The 18,867-nt window shown below is 39.0% G+C and overlaps 1 protein-coding gene across 8 annotated transcripts in view; it reads right to left on the minus strand.

The window, feature by feature from the left end:
• rap1gapb (RAP1 GTPase activating protein b) overlaps nt 1-18,867 on the minus strand; it is a 112,043-nt gene that overhangs the window by 28,120 nt on the left and 65,056 nt on the right. For 6 of the 8 annotated variants that reach the window (XM_085407308.1, XM_085407303.1, XM_085407302.1 and 3 more), the window contains one exon: nt 1,168-1,261. Coding sequence is in view for 5 of the 8 variants with exons in the window: in XM_085407303.1 (XP_085263429.1) it covers nt 1,168-1,261 (94 nt within the window). In the remaining 3 variants the exon portion in view is untranslated. Of the gene's footprint in view, nt 1-1,167; nt 1,262-8,272; nt 8,400-18,867 lie in introns of those variants that run through there. The other 2 variants (XM_085407311.1, XM_085407309.1) reach the window with 1 other exon arrangement.

The following is an 18,867-nucleotide window of genomic DNA, read 5'->3' on the forward strand; positions in this document are numbered from 1 at the left end:
AGGGAGAAATTTACCTTCTAATGTACGCATTGTAAGAAAGGATATTTGAACACAATATTTTCCTAAATCTTGCAGTAGTTAATTGGCTCAACCTGAACAAAAAGTAACAGAAAAAAAAGGAGATGGAACATAAAAGCAGTGGTCTCAGACAGGAGTCACACTCCTTTCTTCCATGTCAGGCTCTATCTTTTTTTTTTTTTTCATTGTTATTCTTTCTTATCCAGTAAAATTGTATTCCGGAGCAGTAAACCGCACATCGAAAAGTGACAGAGGTCCTGACCAAGCATCAGTACGTGAGAAAATGAGAGTGAGAATGTGCTTGTGTGAAATTTAATAAAAGCTGAATCACTAAGACTTCTGTAGCCGTACATACTTTTAAAAATAATTTTCAGTTTGGCCAAGCAGAAGTTGCAACAACCTATATGCGCCAATTATTTCAACTGCTGTCAAACTCTAAAACTGTTTCTTTGTCGGCTGCTGTCAGCTGTCACTGCGGTGTCTGACTGATGCAACCAGCTCCACCCCATTGATCTCTAGTTCCATCACAGCCAGCTGTCCAGTGGGTCCTTTCCATAAGATAAAGAAGTGTACTCGAAACCACATCCATAGAGCCTTACTCAGTCTAGCGTACAACTTCATGACGGAGTTTAATCACATTCATTCCCTGCAGTGCAGACTATATCAAATGCACAATTACTTTAAATATATTCCAAATGAAAAAAAGGTCTTTGGAAAACATATAGCAGGATTAAATCATCATTTGTTTGCTCTTCTCACTGAAACATTCAGACACACAGGGGGATCACTAGGAAACAGTAATGTCATTTTTCATGCCGACAGGTTGGTCTATATGACAATATCTTGACACGACCTTTTGACTTTTAATACCACCATACTCATAAGTGTGACAGTATTAATTAAAGAGATATTAATCAGGGCTGTAATTCTTATCCCAGTAAATGCTATTAATCAATCATGCATAGAAGGGGATGACACGTTATGCCACAATTACTAATATTATCAATGGAACTGAGTTAACCGTAACTTTAAGTGGTAAAACCCTCAGTTTCACATTGTTCGTGTGGGATTCTTGGCACTGTGTCTGAATGCAAATGCAAACCTGATTAAAGAAAAGAGTAGCAGCAGCAGGTCAAAGCCTTGTATTACCTTTGAAAGTGAGGGGGAAAGAAATGGAGGGCGGGAATGTGCTAGTGGGGACTCTACTTCATCAGAGATACGACGGATCCTTCCATCTTGTTTCCTGTAAGTCAGAGAAGGTGGAGGGGGGTATGGGGACAGAGAAAGACAAAGAGGTTACTAGTAGCCATAAGTCAAGTTTCTAACTTAAGCAATAAGTGCATGGGAAAATGCCTGCAATGCAATTGACACTTCCTACCAAAGCTATTATTACACCACAGTGTAATCTTTTTTTGGAAGTATTTGAAACCCCCCATCCATTGTGTTTACTTATTGTGCTCACAAGCAAGGTTGAATCTGGTGAATGTATTCAGAGGCAAGACCTTGAATCAGAAGACATTAGGAGAACTACACAGAGGAAAATGTAAGTGTGGAAATGAGGTGAAACCTGATGAAAATAGATATGAAGCAGAGGAAGAAAGTACCCTTCAGCTTTCATCTGCTAACCCACTGCTTCTTCTCTGTTCTTCTCTACCCTTTTTCTTCTTTGTGTGATTGGAGTGAATTACCAGTCTGACCAGGATCCTGGTCACAGCATATTACTTCACACTTCGTCTCACACAACAGTCAGTTGCTAGAACTGGCAGCCCGTCTGTGCATGCATCCTGTTCGCAAACCTGCAGCAGAGGGCATTTCTAAACACTGCTTGGGAGCAAAAGAAACAAAGAACAATAGCACAATCTGATTCTTTGTGAGAATTCAGTGAGAAATGGTGGAGATGTGTGCACTCACTCTCACATATTTCCATCATTCTGCCATTTTGGCACACGCCACAGTGGTCTAATGCTACAATAAAAATGATTTACACAGTGCTCTTTCTTCCGAGACAAAATCTGTTATTAGTTACTGCAGCACCTTGCCTATGTTGTCTGAATCTATAAGTCTGAGTAAACAGAGCTGCACTTTTATGACAACAGACTGCTGACCTGGAGCTGAGGTTAGGAAATATATTTATAACATAGCACAAAAACAGTACTTTGTTCTCTGATATCTGCTGAATTCAGGGAAATAACTGAAAGAGGATGCCTGATCCTTTTATGCTGGATCCTCAGCTTCTTAGAACTGACATTCCTTTAGAGTGTGAACACTGATGTTACATCTTTCAGAAAATACAGCTCGAACACAATAAAACATGTCAAATGCCGCGTGGAGCAAAGAGTGATGTATCAAAATCTGCCGACAAAGAAATGGCTTACTGAGTTTAAAAAGTCAGAAATCTGCATAGGCTAAGGTGACATTTTTGCTCAACTATCCGTATATTAAAAGACACAAACACACACAGACTTTGGAAGGTGTTTTTGTTTTACTTCAGAGAATATTCAATTATTTACTTTACATTCATGCCTTTGCTGAAGTTTCACTTAATATAAATGAAAGCGACCAAGCAGTGAACCTGGCTGCAGTTATGCTCTTGTCTCTCTAAATAAACTTGCATCTTATGCATGGGAGGTTTCCGTTATCAGTTAGCTGTCTCTATGCTAAATATGCACGAAGGTGACTTGAACCAGTAAACCAGGAACAAATAAAAAGAAACAGCCAAACAAAAAAGAAGTTGTGTGTGTCAGTTTCTACCATCACCAAAATGATTTATAAGGCAGATAATCAGCGTAGATTTACTGATGGGGTAAATGAGGTAAGCTTGATTCAATGAGACTGGACTGCAGCATTCTATTAAAGCAAGCACATGTTAACAAATACCACAATCCTGACATGTGACATGATAACACTGCTGCTGTGAAGGCCTGAGGTTCACTGGTGAAGGGAACATTCACCAGGGATGTTCTGCATTCTCTATTCGTCATTTTGGTTAGACTCTCATTTCTGTGAATTTTGGCTAACAGAAAGCTACAAATCGGTTTGTTCACATTGTATTGTTGAAAAAAATTACACAACAATTACAATACTTGGGGCTGTGGGTTTTTTTGGTGAACAGTTACCACCGCGCTATTCATTCATTCATTCATTATTGCGATAATGTTCCTAATGTAGCATCTCAATATGTTTTAGCGACCAGGATTTCCCCAGTTTGTTTGATCTTGTTCCATTTCACACACTTCTTTGACCGGGGAGCAGTACTGTTGCACTCTTGGTGCAGGAGCACCTGCATGGTTGTAGTGTACCAGGATGGACCACAGCTTGGTTAAAATCTTTCCACTGGTTCTTGGGTGCCATGGATGAACACTTCCATCTGGGAGATCTAACAGCAAGTGCCTTGTAAAGCAATCAGGCTACATTTGACAGACATGCCTGCATCGATTTTTCTGAATTAGAGTTGCAACGGTTGCTTGGTGTGCACAGTATTGGCATACACAGGTGCTTGTAAGGTGGTTGAGCAGACTGACAAAGAGGATTTGGTGCGAGCGTTTCATCTGGAAGGCTTTAACCTTGCCCTTCTTGTCCTTCTTCAGTAGGATTCAGCACACAAAACCATAAAGAAGTGCAGCAATAATAACTGTGCTAAAGACTCACATTTTTGTTTGCATAGAGACGTTCACGCTAGAACCCATGCAGTAACGGAAGTTGAAGAAAGCATAGACTTGTCTTTGCCAATATGACTACTGATCTCATCATACGTTTGTACTTGAGATGTTGGAGCTTCCTGGCTACTTCAAGAGACTCTGGGGCAAGAATGATGGCAAGTACTGCCAAAGCTAAGAACTTGAATCTTTGGGGAGCCAAAATGACTCAAGGCTGTTTCTAATTGAACACTAACGGTATGCATGAGCTGTATCATCTCTGCAAGGAAGGCTATATTATTCACATAGTTCTTCTACATCACATAGCATCTTCTACATGCATAATTTTTTTTAAACTCTGAAGGTGGCTACAGTGACTGAACTCATGACCTAGTCAATTAAAACATTAAAGATGTTAGGAGAAAGGGTAGAGACGGCTATCTCGTCTCATAACTCATGATCCTGCAGGGATTACAGTACGGATATATTTGATACAATTTTAAATTAATTTAATGTGACCAAAAGTCCAAACCAGGTGACTTTCATTTACTTTTGTAGAAGACAGTTAGATGTGTTTAGTGATGACAACCCCATGGGAGAAGACACTGAGTCACAGAAAGACTAGAAAATCCAAGAAAACAAACCAAAACACAGGGACCACAAGAGGTAGAATAAACATATAGACTCACAAAAGACTGAAGGATACCTACAGAGAGCTGTAATTACACAGGGAACTTATTAGGAATATGCAAACCAATTAAGGTAGGGCAGAGAGGCAAGGGCACAGAAAGCAGGACTAAATGGCGGAACGAGAAACACAAATAAATGAGTACAATTGAAGCCACTAAATATTTCAAGGCCTCTGACAGTGGATTATGCAGAGTGTCAGACAGGCATTCAAGAGAAAATAGATGGTGATTCCTTTTTTATCAATTGAATGCCCGTTCAAGCAGTTTGCTTACAAACAAGTGTTATTTCTTAATATTAAATGCTACACAGCTTCTCTCATTCATTATATAAAATGGGCCACAGTTACACTAAATACTCTGCTATGTTTGAATGAGCTCTGGATGTAGAACAGGTCACGCCTTTGAACAGCAGCTGGCAGATGTGAGGGTCACTATGTCATGGTGGTTGGGTGACTGGAACACAGGAAGCTCAACCCAAGAAACACCTATCTAGCTAGGTTAAACAGTGTGAGCTGCCCTGTCTATTGCCAAACAGCCAACCAATGATCCCAATTGAACGGTTTATTCTTTATCTAATTAATTATTTGCACACTCGTATTATTTAGACATATGTGCATACAAAGAAAAGGGGGGGAAAAGACAGAGAAAGAAGGTAAATCATGACTTATCACTTTCTCTCCTCTGCTGAGCAAAACACATTGCTCATACCAGTGTTAATAAAAGATCCTTGATCATCTGTTTTTATGGGCTGAGCCCACAGTCACCACCACAAACATAAATTTGTCATAGTTTTTTCTTCTTGACAACACATTCATCTCATAGTTACACCTATTTCTCCGTGGCATACATGCTGTGCACAAAGCTTCTCTTTTTTTTCCTTTTTGAGGTTAAATTCTTGTTACAGCTGGAACTGTATAAAGGTGTGTGTCACCTAGCAACATCACCTAACCCCTGAATCACTCTAAGATGCTCCATTTAAAGAAAATAAGCCCAAAATCTAGGTTACACATGAAAGTTGGGAGAAATTATTAATAAAGATAGTCTTTTTTTTAAACAATTACCTCCAGTTATCCAAGTAAAACATATTCTTGATTTGCTGAATATTATATAGGACATGTATAAATGATAAATAATTATAAATAATTACCCAAATATGCCAGATATGCATTTTAATTTCAAATTTCTTTGGCTAACAGACTGTAAAAAGGAAGTTAAACAGCATGACACAGAGCCACTTTAAGCTTTCATTTTTGACACACTGATAACACCTAATAATAACTGCAAAATGCTCAGTCTATGCAACACTACCGATGATACCATAGACAAACAGTGAATCTGCATAAGAACTGATACTGATCTTCAGGCCTTTTAATTTCTGGATTACAGTCTTATTCTAATTTTATTCTTCATTTCTGCTCCCAGAAGTTTCTAAAATGGACACAAAGCATTCTGAATCTAAATCCACCAATTAATCCTGTGTTTACCAGCAGCAGCCTCCACGGACTGCCAGGTCATGAGCTCTGATAAGCATTCCAGCTTCCTGTTCTCCAACCAAGGCGCAGGCTGTGCGGCACCTACAAATGCCAATGAGCGGGACAACACTGAATGCTCTACAAACTGGATTAAAAATATTATTTTGAGTAGTTTGTGTTTACAGGGGTACTGTAGTCACAGAGAGCATGCAGGGTCATGGTCAGACAAACAGAGGAAAACGCATTTATTTAGTTTATCAAATTAACAGTAAAATGTACTGGCCACGTAAATATAATTTCTTTTCTCTAAAAGTCACATTTGGATCCAAGACTATGAAACCATACCAGCAAAACTAGATGGGTGCCAAACTTCACGCGAAGAAATAATACATAAATACAACACAAACACACATCTAAATCTTTAAGCAGCAAAATAATAACATCAATTTCACATTAATAGTTATTATAGCTCTGTTACAAACGCCCATATTCTCAAATAGCTACAGTTCTTTGCATACCCTCCGTTAAATGCAACTGATCTATTCATATAACGAGAAAAGCTGCAGTTGTAGTTAATGTTAGTTATTACAAAATTGTGAAATAAAATCAAACATTAACCTTTTGATTCACACCAAAATAATTGCAATGTGCTCTTTCGCTTGTGCTATAACCCTCTAAAGGTTTAATTAAAATTGGAAAGATTATTTTTTGTGTAATCTTGCTAACAAATAGGACAACAGGACAAATAAACATTATTTTACAGCTTGACACAAAAGTTAAAATATACTGACAATTTGTCATTTTCTGTTTATCAGTTGTCTAACAACTCTGCCTTCAGTCAGCCTAAGGTCAGGTCTACAAGCATGAAAAAGCAGAAAATGGTTATCTAAAACGTTCATCTGAAGGGTCATCTGGGAGGCTCATCAGCGATTACCATCTACAGTGGTTATCAAACAAACAGTAGAGACCCCAGGCTAAATACTGGCTGAACATGAATATTGCACATGTCCGGCTCAATGATGCATTGTTTTTTTTGGCAAACAAACGATAACCACGGGCACTGCAGGAGGAGTCAGATATCATCTGGTCGAGTGCTGCTATGGTAGAGTAACCTTGCCTATTAATAGTACAGTAAGTTTATCCATTAAAGCTTACCATAATGGGTTTAGGAGACAACTTATGCACAGCAAGGAGACCTCGGTGCATTTTAAATGAGATCACAAATGCTACCCAGTGCTTTGTAAGTAATGCCTAAATGAGGTAGGATTAATGTATGCAACAAGAAGAAATCAAACTTTCAAACTTACCTAAAATAAGAGCATCATAAAGATCCACCCAGTTGTGTTTGGTCCAATTAATGATTTTAGGTCATATAGTTAAATTAAAACAAAAATCCAATCCAACTACATATGCAATTTGCACAGACAAATATAGTTATGCATTTCAAATGCAAATCTCCCAACAAAAAGCAATAAAACAAATAAACCACCACTAAATAAAGTCAGCACAAGAACAACAGCCCCATTATCTAAACCACAACATATTTATTTATTCCCGCTTTGCTTCCACTAGTACCGGGTGTAAAGCAGTAACTGTGTTTTGCTAAAATGGTGATCAAAATCATCATCATCATGTCAGCTTTTCCCTTGATGTGTCACCACAAAACAGAGCCTGGAGTTGCTGCAAAATGAGTGAACTAGAGACTTTGCTTTGGCAAAGCACAAACTCTGCGGACACGCTGGCACATTTTCTGCTTGATAACTGTTGACATTACAGTCAAACAAAACTCAAATGAATGTGAGCGCTCAAACAACAGAATGCTATTTTCCAATTCATCGTCCTTGGAGCGGCTTCAGGTTTCACTCTTCAATAGCTCTGCAGATTAAATTCTTGCTCTTGGCTCGGGCTTCGGAGATTCATAAATACTGAACAAAAATAATATCAGGATCACGTTTTAGCTTTAAGAGTAATGTCCTGCTTGGCTGCATCCTTCCTTTTACCAACAACAACACAGACATGGACATGCACACACCCACATGCACACACGCGCAGCCTCAAAGAGACAAGTACACATAAACCCCTAAGCTTTGCAGGTCCACTTAGTAGAGAGCAACTAATCTAATCAAGTACAGCAGCTAATGCACAATGAAAGCAGAGTCATTTACTCGAGATGCCAGTCAGCCACTTCCTGGGTGGACTAGAGAGAAAGAGGGAAGGAGATAAAGAGAGCGAGAGAGAAAGTTCAACATTCAAAGTGGCATTTGATAAAGAGATCAATGCAGATCAGGATCAGACGGAAACACCTACACAAGAGTAAGACTGTTCTTTAGCTGTTTCTATTCTGTCATTCGCTTTCTTTCATCTGTCTATCTTGGGTTGAGTTTGGCTCAATTCATCTATCTTTCAGCAGTTCATCCTAACAGAGCCAGTGTGCTCCATCATCTCTTTCCATGCTTACCCGCCTGTAGTACTGGCTCACTTGCAGCTCAATCTCTCCTCAACAACTTGGTGTTCCTCTATGTATCGCTCTTTCCGTTTGTCTGACTCACTCTCTATCCTCCAACACCTGCTGTCGGAGATCAGCCTCTCTCCTGTCAGATGATGCTGAGAGCAGCCCTCCCTTATCCTCTCTCTCCGTCCTGCCCTCCCTGTTTTGCTCTCTCCCTCGCTTCCCATTCCTCACATGCATGCCAGCGTTTTCCTGTCTGGTTTTATTCCGCTGTTTCTTACTCTCCCTCCCTGCAAAGTATCCCCTTTGTTTTTCCGCCTTCCTCCCACTTTTTCTGATAATCTATGATCAAGATATGTCCATCCAAGTTTTGAGTGTTACTTTGCTTTGCATTTTCATTGCTTTTTAATAACAGATTCTATTAATTCAAAATGACCAAATGCTGCAGTCGGATGTTGGCTTGAAAGCAAGCTTCTATTTATTTATTTTTTTTATAAAGAAAAGGGACATTACCTAATCTGAACTACAATATCAGATCTCTCTGTCCTATTATCTGCCTCACTCTGACAGCTTGTTTCAACATCATAAAACCCCTGCTGCACAAATTAGCCTAACCATTCCATTGTCCATTTGACACAACAGTGGCAGGCAGTTAGCTGAAAAGCTCTCCAATGTTGCAGATTTTGAAGCAGACTCACACATAATGGAGAAAATCACTGGCTCAGCCCACAGAGGAATAAGCGCAGGCACTGTTGGCTAATGCATTACTGAGTAATCACATTTTCCTTTTTGTTAGGAAGCTAGAGACATGTTACAAATCAAGGTACAAAATCTCACACGGATGTTTGAACGACTTGAGTTATTTTCTATCTATGTATTTCACAGGGTATAGTATACATAGTATGATATATATTGGCGAATTTTCATACTCAAATCATTACAAAACCTCTATCAATGAGGGACGAAAGACACAATTCTGGAAATAAACATTTCATCAGAGTTCATTCAGAATTTTTTTTTGTGACTGGCAGTAACACTCCCCTCTACAATGATGAAATTTTACTCTAATTTAGACTGTCACAATGTCCTCTTTTTGTTATTGCCAAAGCGAGGTTTACACTATCACAACATCTGTGGGAATTTTCTGAATAAAAGCTTTCAAAATCATCTTTAAATTGAGCACATTACTGGGCTGACCACAGAGTCAAGCTCAGTCTGCAATCCCAGTATATCAGCTGACAGCAACTCAGCTTAATGCCAAACCACATCAGCTGCTGCCTCACTTGCTACCATTCTTTATGCCTTATTGGCAAACTTCACATAGACCTACATAGGTAAAAACTGCTTAAGCCTGACGACAGCTGCTGCTCTCTGCACGTCATGCTGTAACCCAAGACCAAACGAACTCCACCTTCCATATTGTGTCGGACTTAATCTGCTTTGTTCTTTGCTGGAGTCTTGTTCCTGTTCTCCATGTCCCAAAGCAAGGTCATAGAACCAAATACACCAAGTCTTCTTCTGACCAAAGTGTATTTGTCTCTTTTGGAAATTAATTATACTCAAAATGCTAATATAGAGTGGTGAAGTAAGAGTCAATCTTTATTAAACTATGACGCTTATTATCAATACAACTAAAACATAAACAACATAACAGAACTGACTTTTCCCCTCCCCTAGTGGTCTAGTTTTCAGGTTGTTCCTTTCCTTGTGTCCTCCTGCCCTCATCCTGTACTTTCCTCCTGTCTACAAGACAGTAAAGGACAACACTATGGCTACCGCACACAGTCACAAAAACTTCTATAAAAGGCATTCACTAGATTTCATATAGTTTCCCAGCTTCTCATGTCCACCTCTCCGCACCAAATATAGAATAGTAGAAGAGAAGTGTTCGTGCTTTCAGATTTTAGAAAATAAGTTATTATTCAAAATGAGTCACAGAAATTTTTTTAGGAGAGGGGGTTGTGACTCAGCTTTCTAACACTCAGTGCTATTTATACAAGACTATCCCACACATACAGCAGTTAGGAAGGTCTGATAAATGATCGACTATTTTAAAGAGAAATAAAGAAGGCTCTACTTTTAGAAAACATCACTGTCTAACTGCTCACATATTTTCTATATGAAATATAAGCCAGGCTACAAGTATTACAAAAGCTGCAAGAGGATGTGACTCAAGGCTTTTGATGCTAGTTCACACCTACCACACCCATGAGAATATAATGTTCCGGGTAGCACATACACACTTACACAAGCCAGGGTGAAACAATGAAATGAACACAAAAAACACAGTTTTCATTTACTGCCCAGGAGATACTGTTACACTAGATTACCGATATTCTGCTTTTGTAGCAGATAAAGCTGTGCTACCAGCCACCAAGGAAAGATTCCCCAGGGTTTGCAGGAATCACCAAGACATAGTTGAGCCCCAACAGGTAGAGCAGAGAGGCAGCATGAAGCATGCAGGTTAAGTACAATCAACACCTTTCTGCCTGTTAAAGCCTCTGAGCTGCCAGCGGGGTGGAGCTGGAGATGAAAGAGGATCTATGCTTACATGGGGCACAACAAATGGAAGTCAGGCTAGAAGCAGGTTGACTATACACATTATGACTACTTTTTTCTGCCCCTCAGAGTTAGTTTATGGGAATTCAGCAGTGTTAAGTTAACCATACAATTTGCAATTATGGGAGCAACTATATGTGGTTCATGCTGACTCTTTTTTTCCCCCCCAGTTCCCCTCTATGTATTTCTCACTGTGACTCTGTGTCTGCACTCAGTGCCCTCCTGAGGCAGCCTGACTAAATTTAACATTTACACACCACACACTGCACAGAGTATTCAGCATTTAAAGCACTGCTAACGTTTTAATTTAAAAGATTGTTTTTCCCCCTTTTGACATAACATATATACTAGCAGACAATAAGATATACTTGACTTCCTCCCTTAAAATGTTATGCAGCCACGTCAGTGTTATTTGGAGCTATCCTCCCTCCATCAGCCTGCAGTTTTGAATTCTCCAGCACCTCTCATGTACAAACTTTACTGACCTATTGAGTATAGCTGAAATATTTTTAAAAGTACCTTCTGATGAATTGTGGCTTTAAAAGTTCAAAAATCAAACATAGTTTCTGATGTCTTAAGACTGATCTCAGTTCTACCAGGGGTTTAGGACTCTGTAACCAGCACAAATATAATGTATGAGGCAGAGCCGTCAGCTTTCACGCCCCTCTTCTGCTGTGGAACCAGCTCCTAGTTTGGATTCAGGGACAGACACCATTGATGCTATTGAGATTAGGCTGAAAACTTTTCCTTTCCTTACTTAGAATGCAATAGGCCTAGGCTGCTAGGGGTTTCCCATGATGCACTTCTTCTTCACTCGCCTCTATTCTCTCTCTATGTCTTTATACACCCCTTTTAACCACATTTAAACATTATTATTGATTTCTAGCTCTCTTCCACAGTGTGTCTTTTCTCCCTCCCCTTACATCACAATGACAGCAGATGGCCATCCCTCCCTGAGCCTGGTTCTGTTGGAAATTTCTTCCTGTTAAAAAGGGGGATTTCCTCCCCACTGTTGCCAAGTGCTTGCTTATTTGGAGTTGTCTGATTATTAGGCTTTTCTCAGTATTTTGAATATAAAGCACCTTGAGGTGACTGTTGTTGTGATTTGGTGCCATATAGATAAAAATGAATTGAATAGTATCACATAATTATCATTAGTAGCATTAGGGTGCAGGACGTGCCTTTGAACTTTTTTTTCTTTGTAAGGTTGGAAAAGGAAGCAGTCCTTTCACAATAACAGTGTTGTCAGCACTCCCAGAACCCCACTGGCTCCCATAATTACTTAGATATTGTGTGCCCACCTCTATTGATTTTGGCAGTCATAATCTGGACTCAAACTGAGTGTGAAATCACATGACCATGGTGCGGCAGATACCATATGGTTGACAGATTACAGCTCATCCACAGCTTACAATACTGTAAGTCTCTGTTTTTCTGAATTTTATGAAGGTCTTTAGATTTAAATGAATTTTTGTATATCCACAAAATTAAACTTTTACGTTCAGTTTAGGCAAAAGTGGTTTTAAAATATTGTAATTTGTCCCTAAATAATACCATAGCCATGTATGGCTCATGTTAGTATTTTCTTCTATTTCCTCTAGGATTTTTGACAGTGATTTCGATTTTGATGTGTTTATTCATCTAATTTTCCTCTACCTGCAACTTATCACAAGTTTGCAAAGAGCTTTTACCAATGACACTTCCTTTTTAAATGTGTCAGGGATGTTTGGCTCACATGTAGAAAGCAATGAATACAGATGTTAGCAACAAAACCCATATCCTAAGTGGATGTTCCCAGATGTAACCCCAACAGCAAAATAAGGAGAAAATAAGTCATCAATGCAGGATGTTTCATTTAGTTTCTTTAAAAATTTCAAATAACTTTGTCTCATCAGCCTTAACAGCTGAAACTGTTTAACGCAAATACACTTTTTTCACTTTTTTGTTAACTCAATAAAAGAAAACTGACATTTTTATAGTGACAGACTAACTAACAAAACCTGAAAACCAAGTGATTAGCTGGACAAAATGAAAAAAGAAAAATGTTTAATTAATTTAACACCATCAGCCTTTTCTTTTTTTTAACATTTAATTACACTTACACGTTTTAGCTACACATATTCAACTGCTTATTAATGCGCATGAGACTCATTGCATGCACTTAGGCATGCAGATATAGGGAGGAGGACTTGCAGAAGTTCAAACTGACCATCGGAATGGGGAAGAAAGATGATTTAAGTGAATTTGAATTTTGCCATTGTTGTTGTGCTAGCTTGAGAACTTCTGCAACTGCAGACTGAGACTAGGTTCCAAGCAACCTTGTCTCATTTCCAAAAAATAATCAGTTAGCGGCAGTTCTATGGGTGAAAATGCCTCGCTGATGTCAGAGTTTAGGGCAGAATGGCCAGACTGCTTTAGGGAGGCAAAAGTAATTCAAATAACTCGTTACAACCAAGATATGCAAAAGAGGAGTTCTGAATCTTGAAGCAAATGGGTTACAGCAGCAGAGGCCTCTTGTAGCCTATACACACTGGGTGGCACTCCTGTCAGCTAAGAACAGGAAACTGAGTCTGCAGTCCACATGGATTCACCAAAACTTGATAAAAGAGACTGGAAAAAGGTTGCTTAATCTGATGAGTCTTGGGACACTTTGGGTCTCTTACTGATCATCGTTTAAATGCTGGGACTGACCTGAGTATTATTGTGGACTCTTTTTATGACAACACCATCTTCTGATGGGTACTTCCAGCAGAATACAGTAACACACCATTAGGGCTGGGCCATATCATACCGTTTACGGTAATACTGGTATAATGTCGGGCAATGATAAGAAAATGAAATATCGCGATAGAACATGGGTAAAACGCGCGTGCGCAGTGTTTTCATACGCACATGGAGGAAAAAGTGTGCCGGTGATGGAGAATGAGAAGGGCGAACGCGGATCGTTGAATGAAACGGATGAACCAGAATTGGTTTGTAAAAATGCTGCAACTTCAGTGGTGTGGAACTGGTTTAGCTTTCGTCCGCCAGATACACAACAAAACACTATTTTTCATAGCGCACGCTAGCGGGGTTGTCGTTATTACCGTGTTTTTTGGAAAATACGGCACACTTAAAATCAATCCTTTGATTTTTCTGAAAATCGACAGTGCTCCTTATAATCCCGTGTGCCTGTTTGGGTTTACTGACCTCGAAACGACTTTATGTGGTACACGGTGGTCGAAAATCTGTCAAATGTTTTAGTACGACTTTGCTAAGCTACAAACCCGCACCGCTTGATGGATTGTCGGAGCATTACGGCTATCGTAGGCAGGAGCCTCGCGGAGTGATACGTACTGTGCTTCAACATAATATTACCGTATTGTGTGTGTATAACCTCTTTTTAAGTTTTGTGGATATTATACATGTTATGCTGAGGATATGTCAGCCAATTTCCACTGGAAATGCCTTTTGGTTAAACTGTCAGCAAGGAATTTGCATTTGCACTGTTACATTTTTATATAACTTTAATGCACATAATAAACAGCTGCTTGTTTAAGTGAAAATACATTGATGGGTTTTTTTTGCACTAATAAAGTTGTGGAGTTGTAAAGTATTTTGTCTAGTGTCAATTGTATCGTCAGTTATATCTAGGGATGGGTACCGGTGTAGTAACCAGACCGAAAAGCAGCGCACATTTCGGTGCTTTTTTTTCCTGAGCTGTGATACACTTCTAGCCAATCATTTTACGTTTCCGAGGATAGTGGGCGGGTCCAGGTACGTACGTTCTTTTAGAGCAGAGCTACAGATTAAAAATGCCCAAGGCGAAGCGGTCAAAAGTCTGGCTGTACTTCACAGCAAAATATGCAAACTCAGCAGCCTGCAACAAGTGCTTTAAGCTGATACTGTGATACTGTCAAAGGAGGTAACACCTCAAATCCGATGAAACATGCATAGCGTTTTTTTTTTAAAAAGCCAAGAAATGCGCTGTATTTGATAGCTTGCTGCGAGACCTCACACCGAGCGCATCTACTGCGGGTGTGGTGCCTGTTATCAGACCCGGAGTTAGCAACATTCCCAAAAACCCGAAGAGGAGAGTCCTGGCCCCTAGCCCTGCCAGTGTAGCAGAAATGATGACGGATGATGATGCAGCAGCAGCCGTTCTTCTCTGCGTGAGTAGCTTAATGTTGTTCGTAGGCTAACCACGTTATTACATTAATGCATGTAAGGTGAACTAGCAAACATCATCATAGCTACATGCGGCTGTCTTCTTGTTTGATGGCAGATACTCCCTTCACCCTGGCAAAAAAGGTTAAAATGACCAAAGAAAAAGAGGGAAACAGTTAAACATGAGAGGTTTTTGGATAAAGTTTGTGTTTTTTCCATTGTTTAAGCACTGCTTCCAGCCAAGAGTGATACCATATATGCCCCATAGCTGCAGAAAAGGCTAACATTGTTATCTTTTTACAAAAAACAGCTGAACATGAGAGGTTTTTGGACCAATTTTGTGTTCTCCATTCTTTAAGCACCGGTTTGAGCACTGTTTGAGCACCGGCACCGTTTCAAAAGTACCGATTTGGCACCGGTATCGGATAAAACCTAAACGATACCCATCCCTAGTTATATTGTTATCGCAAATTTTCAAATGTATATCGTGATAAATATTTTTGCTCATATCGCCCTGCTCTACACACCATGTCACAAAGCTCAAATTGCATCAAACTGTTTTTTCAAACATTGAGGTAACTGTATTGAAACATTATCCACAGTAACCAGATCTCAAAACTTTGGCATGTGGCTAAGGCGAGGTTCACATCATGGTTAAGCAGCCAACAAATGTGCAACAACTGCATGATTCTATCACATCAATATGGTCCAAATTCTCTGAGGCTTGCTTCAAGCTCTTTCTTTGATTCTATGATGCAAAGAATTAAGGCAGTGCTGAAGGCAAGAAGGGCTCAATTTTAGCAAGGTGTACCTAATAAAGTGTACCTAGTAAGATTGTAAACTTACACAACTACAAATAAAGTTTTAAAATCAATACCTTACACTTTCAGGGCCCTAATCATGAAGGAACAGAATCATAAGTGGATTGAAACAAACACCACTCCTAAGTTTCTGAGTGTCTCTGTGACTAATTGGGTGATTAGAGCTATTGGGATTTTATTGGCTTTTCCCTGTGGCACAAAAGGGCACAAAAAAACCAAAAACTAAACAACATAGTTAACTTCAAAAAGAGAAGGAAATTATACTTAAAGGATATGATGTGAAAAGAAAGAATATGAAGGAAACTGATGTACCACATAATAAAATGGTGATTCAGGCACACAAAATCAAGGTAGCACATGATAATTAGAAGTTGTTAAATTTACATGCATAATAAAAGTACGGAAGATGAAAAAAAAAAAACTCAGACCAATTATCACTACTGACGACATCAAGTGATTATGAGTCATTCTAGAAATCTCATCACCAAACGACATTGTCTTCCCCATTTTACAGACAAAAGAAAGTGTCACGCTTCATCTCCAGTGACAACCTGGGATTTGGAAATTAGCTTAGAAATATGTGACACTAATTGCATATACGTCATTGGATAAGTGTGAGGACTGATTTGATAGTGTCATTTAGAAACAATGCACATAACTGTCACAAAGCAAACCACTGATGCATACACTAGTCAAACAGTTATACTGTTGGTATGATGCATAATTTCCTCCATCGTCATCATCGTCATTCAGCTTTTCTTTTTTTCATCCTGCTCACAGAGATATATGCAGGGGCTAATTGATACGTCTCCTGATGTGAGATGTAATAGAGCTTGATTACATGGAGTTGACCTTCTGATAATTTGAAATGACTACAACATCAGGCACCATTACCCCCTCAATAAGCTCAAGCTTTTCAATTAATTAAATAAAAAACGTCTTTATATTGAGACAACAGGGAAGAACGTGAACAAGATGTTTTTGTAATGTTATAAGAGATTTAAAGAGTAGATATTATGCTCAACTCTAAACATTACAATATTATTGTAATCTCCTTGAGAAGCTTTACCCAGTTTACCCGGTCCTTTGTGCGAGCCTTCAGTCTAACAAAAACAATTTTATTCTCTTCTGTGCTACAAGAAAATTATTTGAATAGTGAGAAGGTGGGCAGTACTTTAAAAAGATCCTAACAAAGTCATCATTTACCATCCACAGCTGCATGCTAGTATCTAATTAACTGAAGAGGCGTCCTAAATACAATAAATAAGGCAACCCCCATCTGGTACCATCGCACTGCTGCTTTCTGACTCTGGCCTCAGAACAACCTCAATAAGTTGACCAGATTCCAAACACACTGAGTTGTAATGATTTTATCTGTGAACTTACTTTGGAATAGACACACAGGGTTGCAGGAGAGGTCTCTTTTTGGTTTGGATACCAGTCAAAATGACACATAGTCAGCCCATAAACATACAAAAACAAAAGTCAATACCACTTCTTTTGACCCATGATAAAATAGAGCTGTCTGATTTCTGTAAAAAAAACAAAAACTGTCTAAACAAGTGCTGTGTCACCACTCAAAATGATACAAAAAAGGTTGTGAAAGGATTTTGTTCTGTTCTCACTGAAAGCCTCTAGAGATAATTAACATTAGTCATACTAATTGTATTATGCAAGATATGAATAATAAGATAAGAGGTTCTTATAAAACAAAAGCATATTTGGAGAGGCTGTTTTGGGGTGTGATTTTTTTTTTTCTGTTTTAAGCTCGAAACATTTAAATTGAATTTTACATTTATTTTCTATCTTCGAGGCATCCTTTAATCTCTTTTTCCATAACTGGAAAATCCTAATTGACAGTACAGGTAAAGATGAGTTAAGTATAGGTAATCAACAAACCACTGTAAATAAAACTAAGTGCACACAGACTGTGAACACAACTTCAGTTTTGTTACATTAGACTTGTGCAAACCTGCATGAGGCTTGTGTTATGCTATGCTGGTAGAAGCACTCTCCAAAGTTAATATTATATTTTCATGGTGTCAGAAAAGTAAGGAATAATTGTTAAATTACAGTGGAAGCACTGATAGTTTTTTACTGAGATGATTGAGTTCAATGTAGAAAGAGCCGATCACTTACTTGACATATAAGAGTAGCCTTTGGGCAGAACTGACCCTCTATAGGGCGAAAAACAAGACAGGCAATAGTATGAATGGGGCAGAGTGCTGAAGCTCAAGATGAAGGGAACAAAGGTTAGAGGAGAGTGACACCAGCTACGCAGAGCAACTGATATTCAAGTCAAGTGATGATCTGGTCAAATTGGTGCTAGGAGACAACCAATGAGCTTTCAGAGTGCACTAGCATAATTTAGAGCAAAAAAGGAACGCAAGAGAACAAATAACCTTGTGCATGTCATATTATATATATATATATAAATACTGTAGGAGGTCGTAAATGTTTAATGCTACGATATGAACTTGCCCTAGAATAACTGGTGAGTTAAACTCTGTACCAACAGATACAGGATTGTCCAATTCAATGAGTACGAAAATGAACTCATTTTGATGCAGTTGCCTTTTCACCCGTTATATCTGAATCCAAATAAACATCTGTGGGATACCAAGGCAACACAGGAAGAAATAAAGGGTATGACACAATATTAGGAAAGTTCTTTTTACAGTTTCTTTATGTTGCATTTATGCTTTTAGGTTTATGACTCCTGACAGGAGTTCCAATGTGGAAAATATAAAAGGTTCAACAAGTTTGTTTTTCCATTTGACAGTCGCTGAGCTGCAATTGGCTACGCTCTCTCTTCCTGTTTGCTTTCTCCCCATGACACTGACCACCATATTAGGATGAATACTGGCCATTAACAGCAATCTGAAGTGGCACGGATACCCAATTAGAGGCCTCTTCGCCTCACTCTTTTTCATCTTTTAACACTGAAGAGCACTTCATTACCACTCATCTCCTAGTGTCAGTCAAAGGCTTGATTAGGCTCATAGCAGTTGTACTGTTCAGATTAGATGGCTACAAGGCAACAGCTGTGCACACACACAATATAAATATATCCCACGA

The sequence above is a fragment of the Rhamphochromis longiceps genome, linkage group LG5 (genome assembly GCF_057381845.1).
Source record: "Rhamphochromis longiceps isolate RC_006_pf linkage group LG5, R_longiceps_female_GT1.1, whole genome shotgun sequence".
Taxonomy (NCBI): Eukaryota; Metazoa; Chordata; class Actinopteri; order Cichliformes; family Cichlidae; genus Rhamphochromis; species Rhamphochromis longiceps.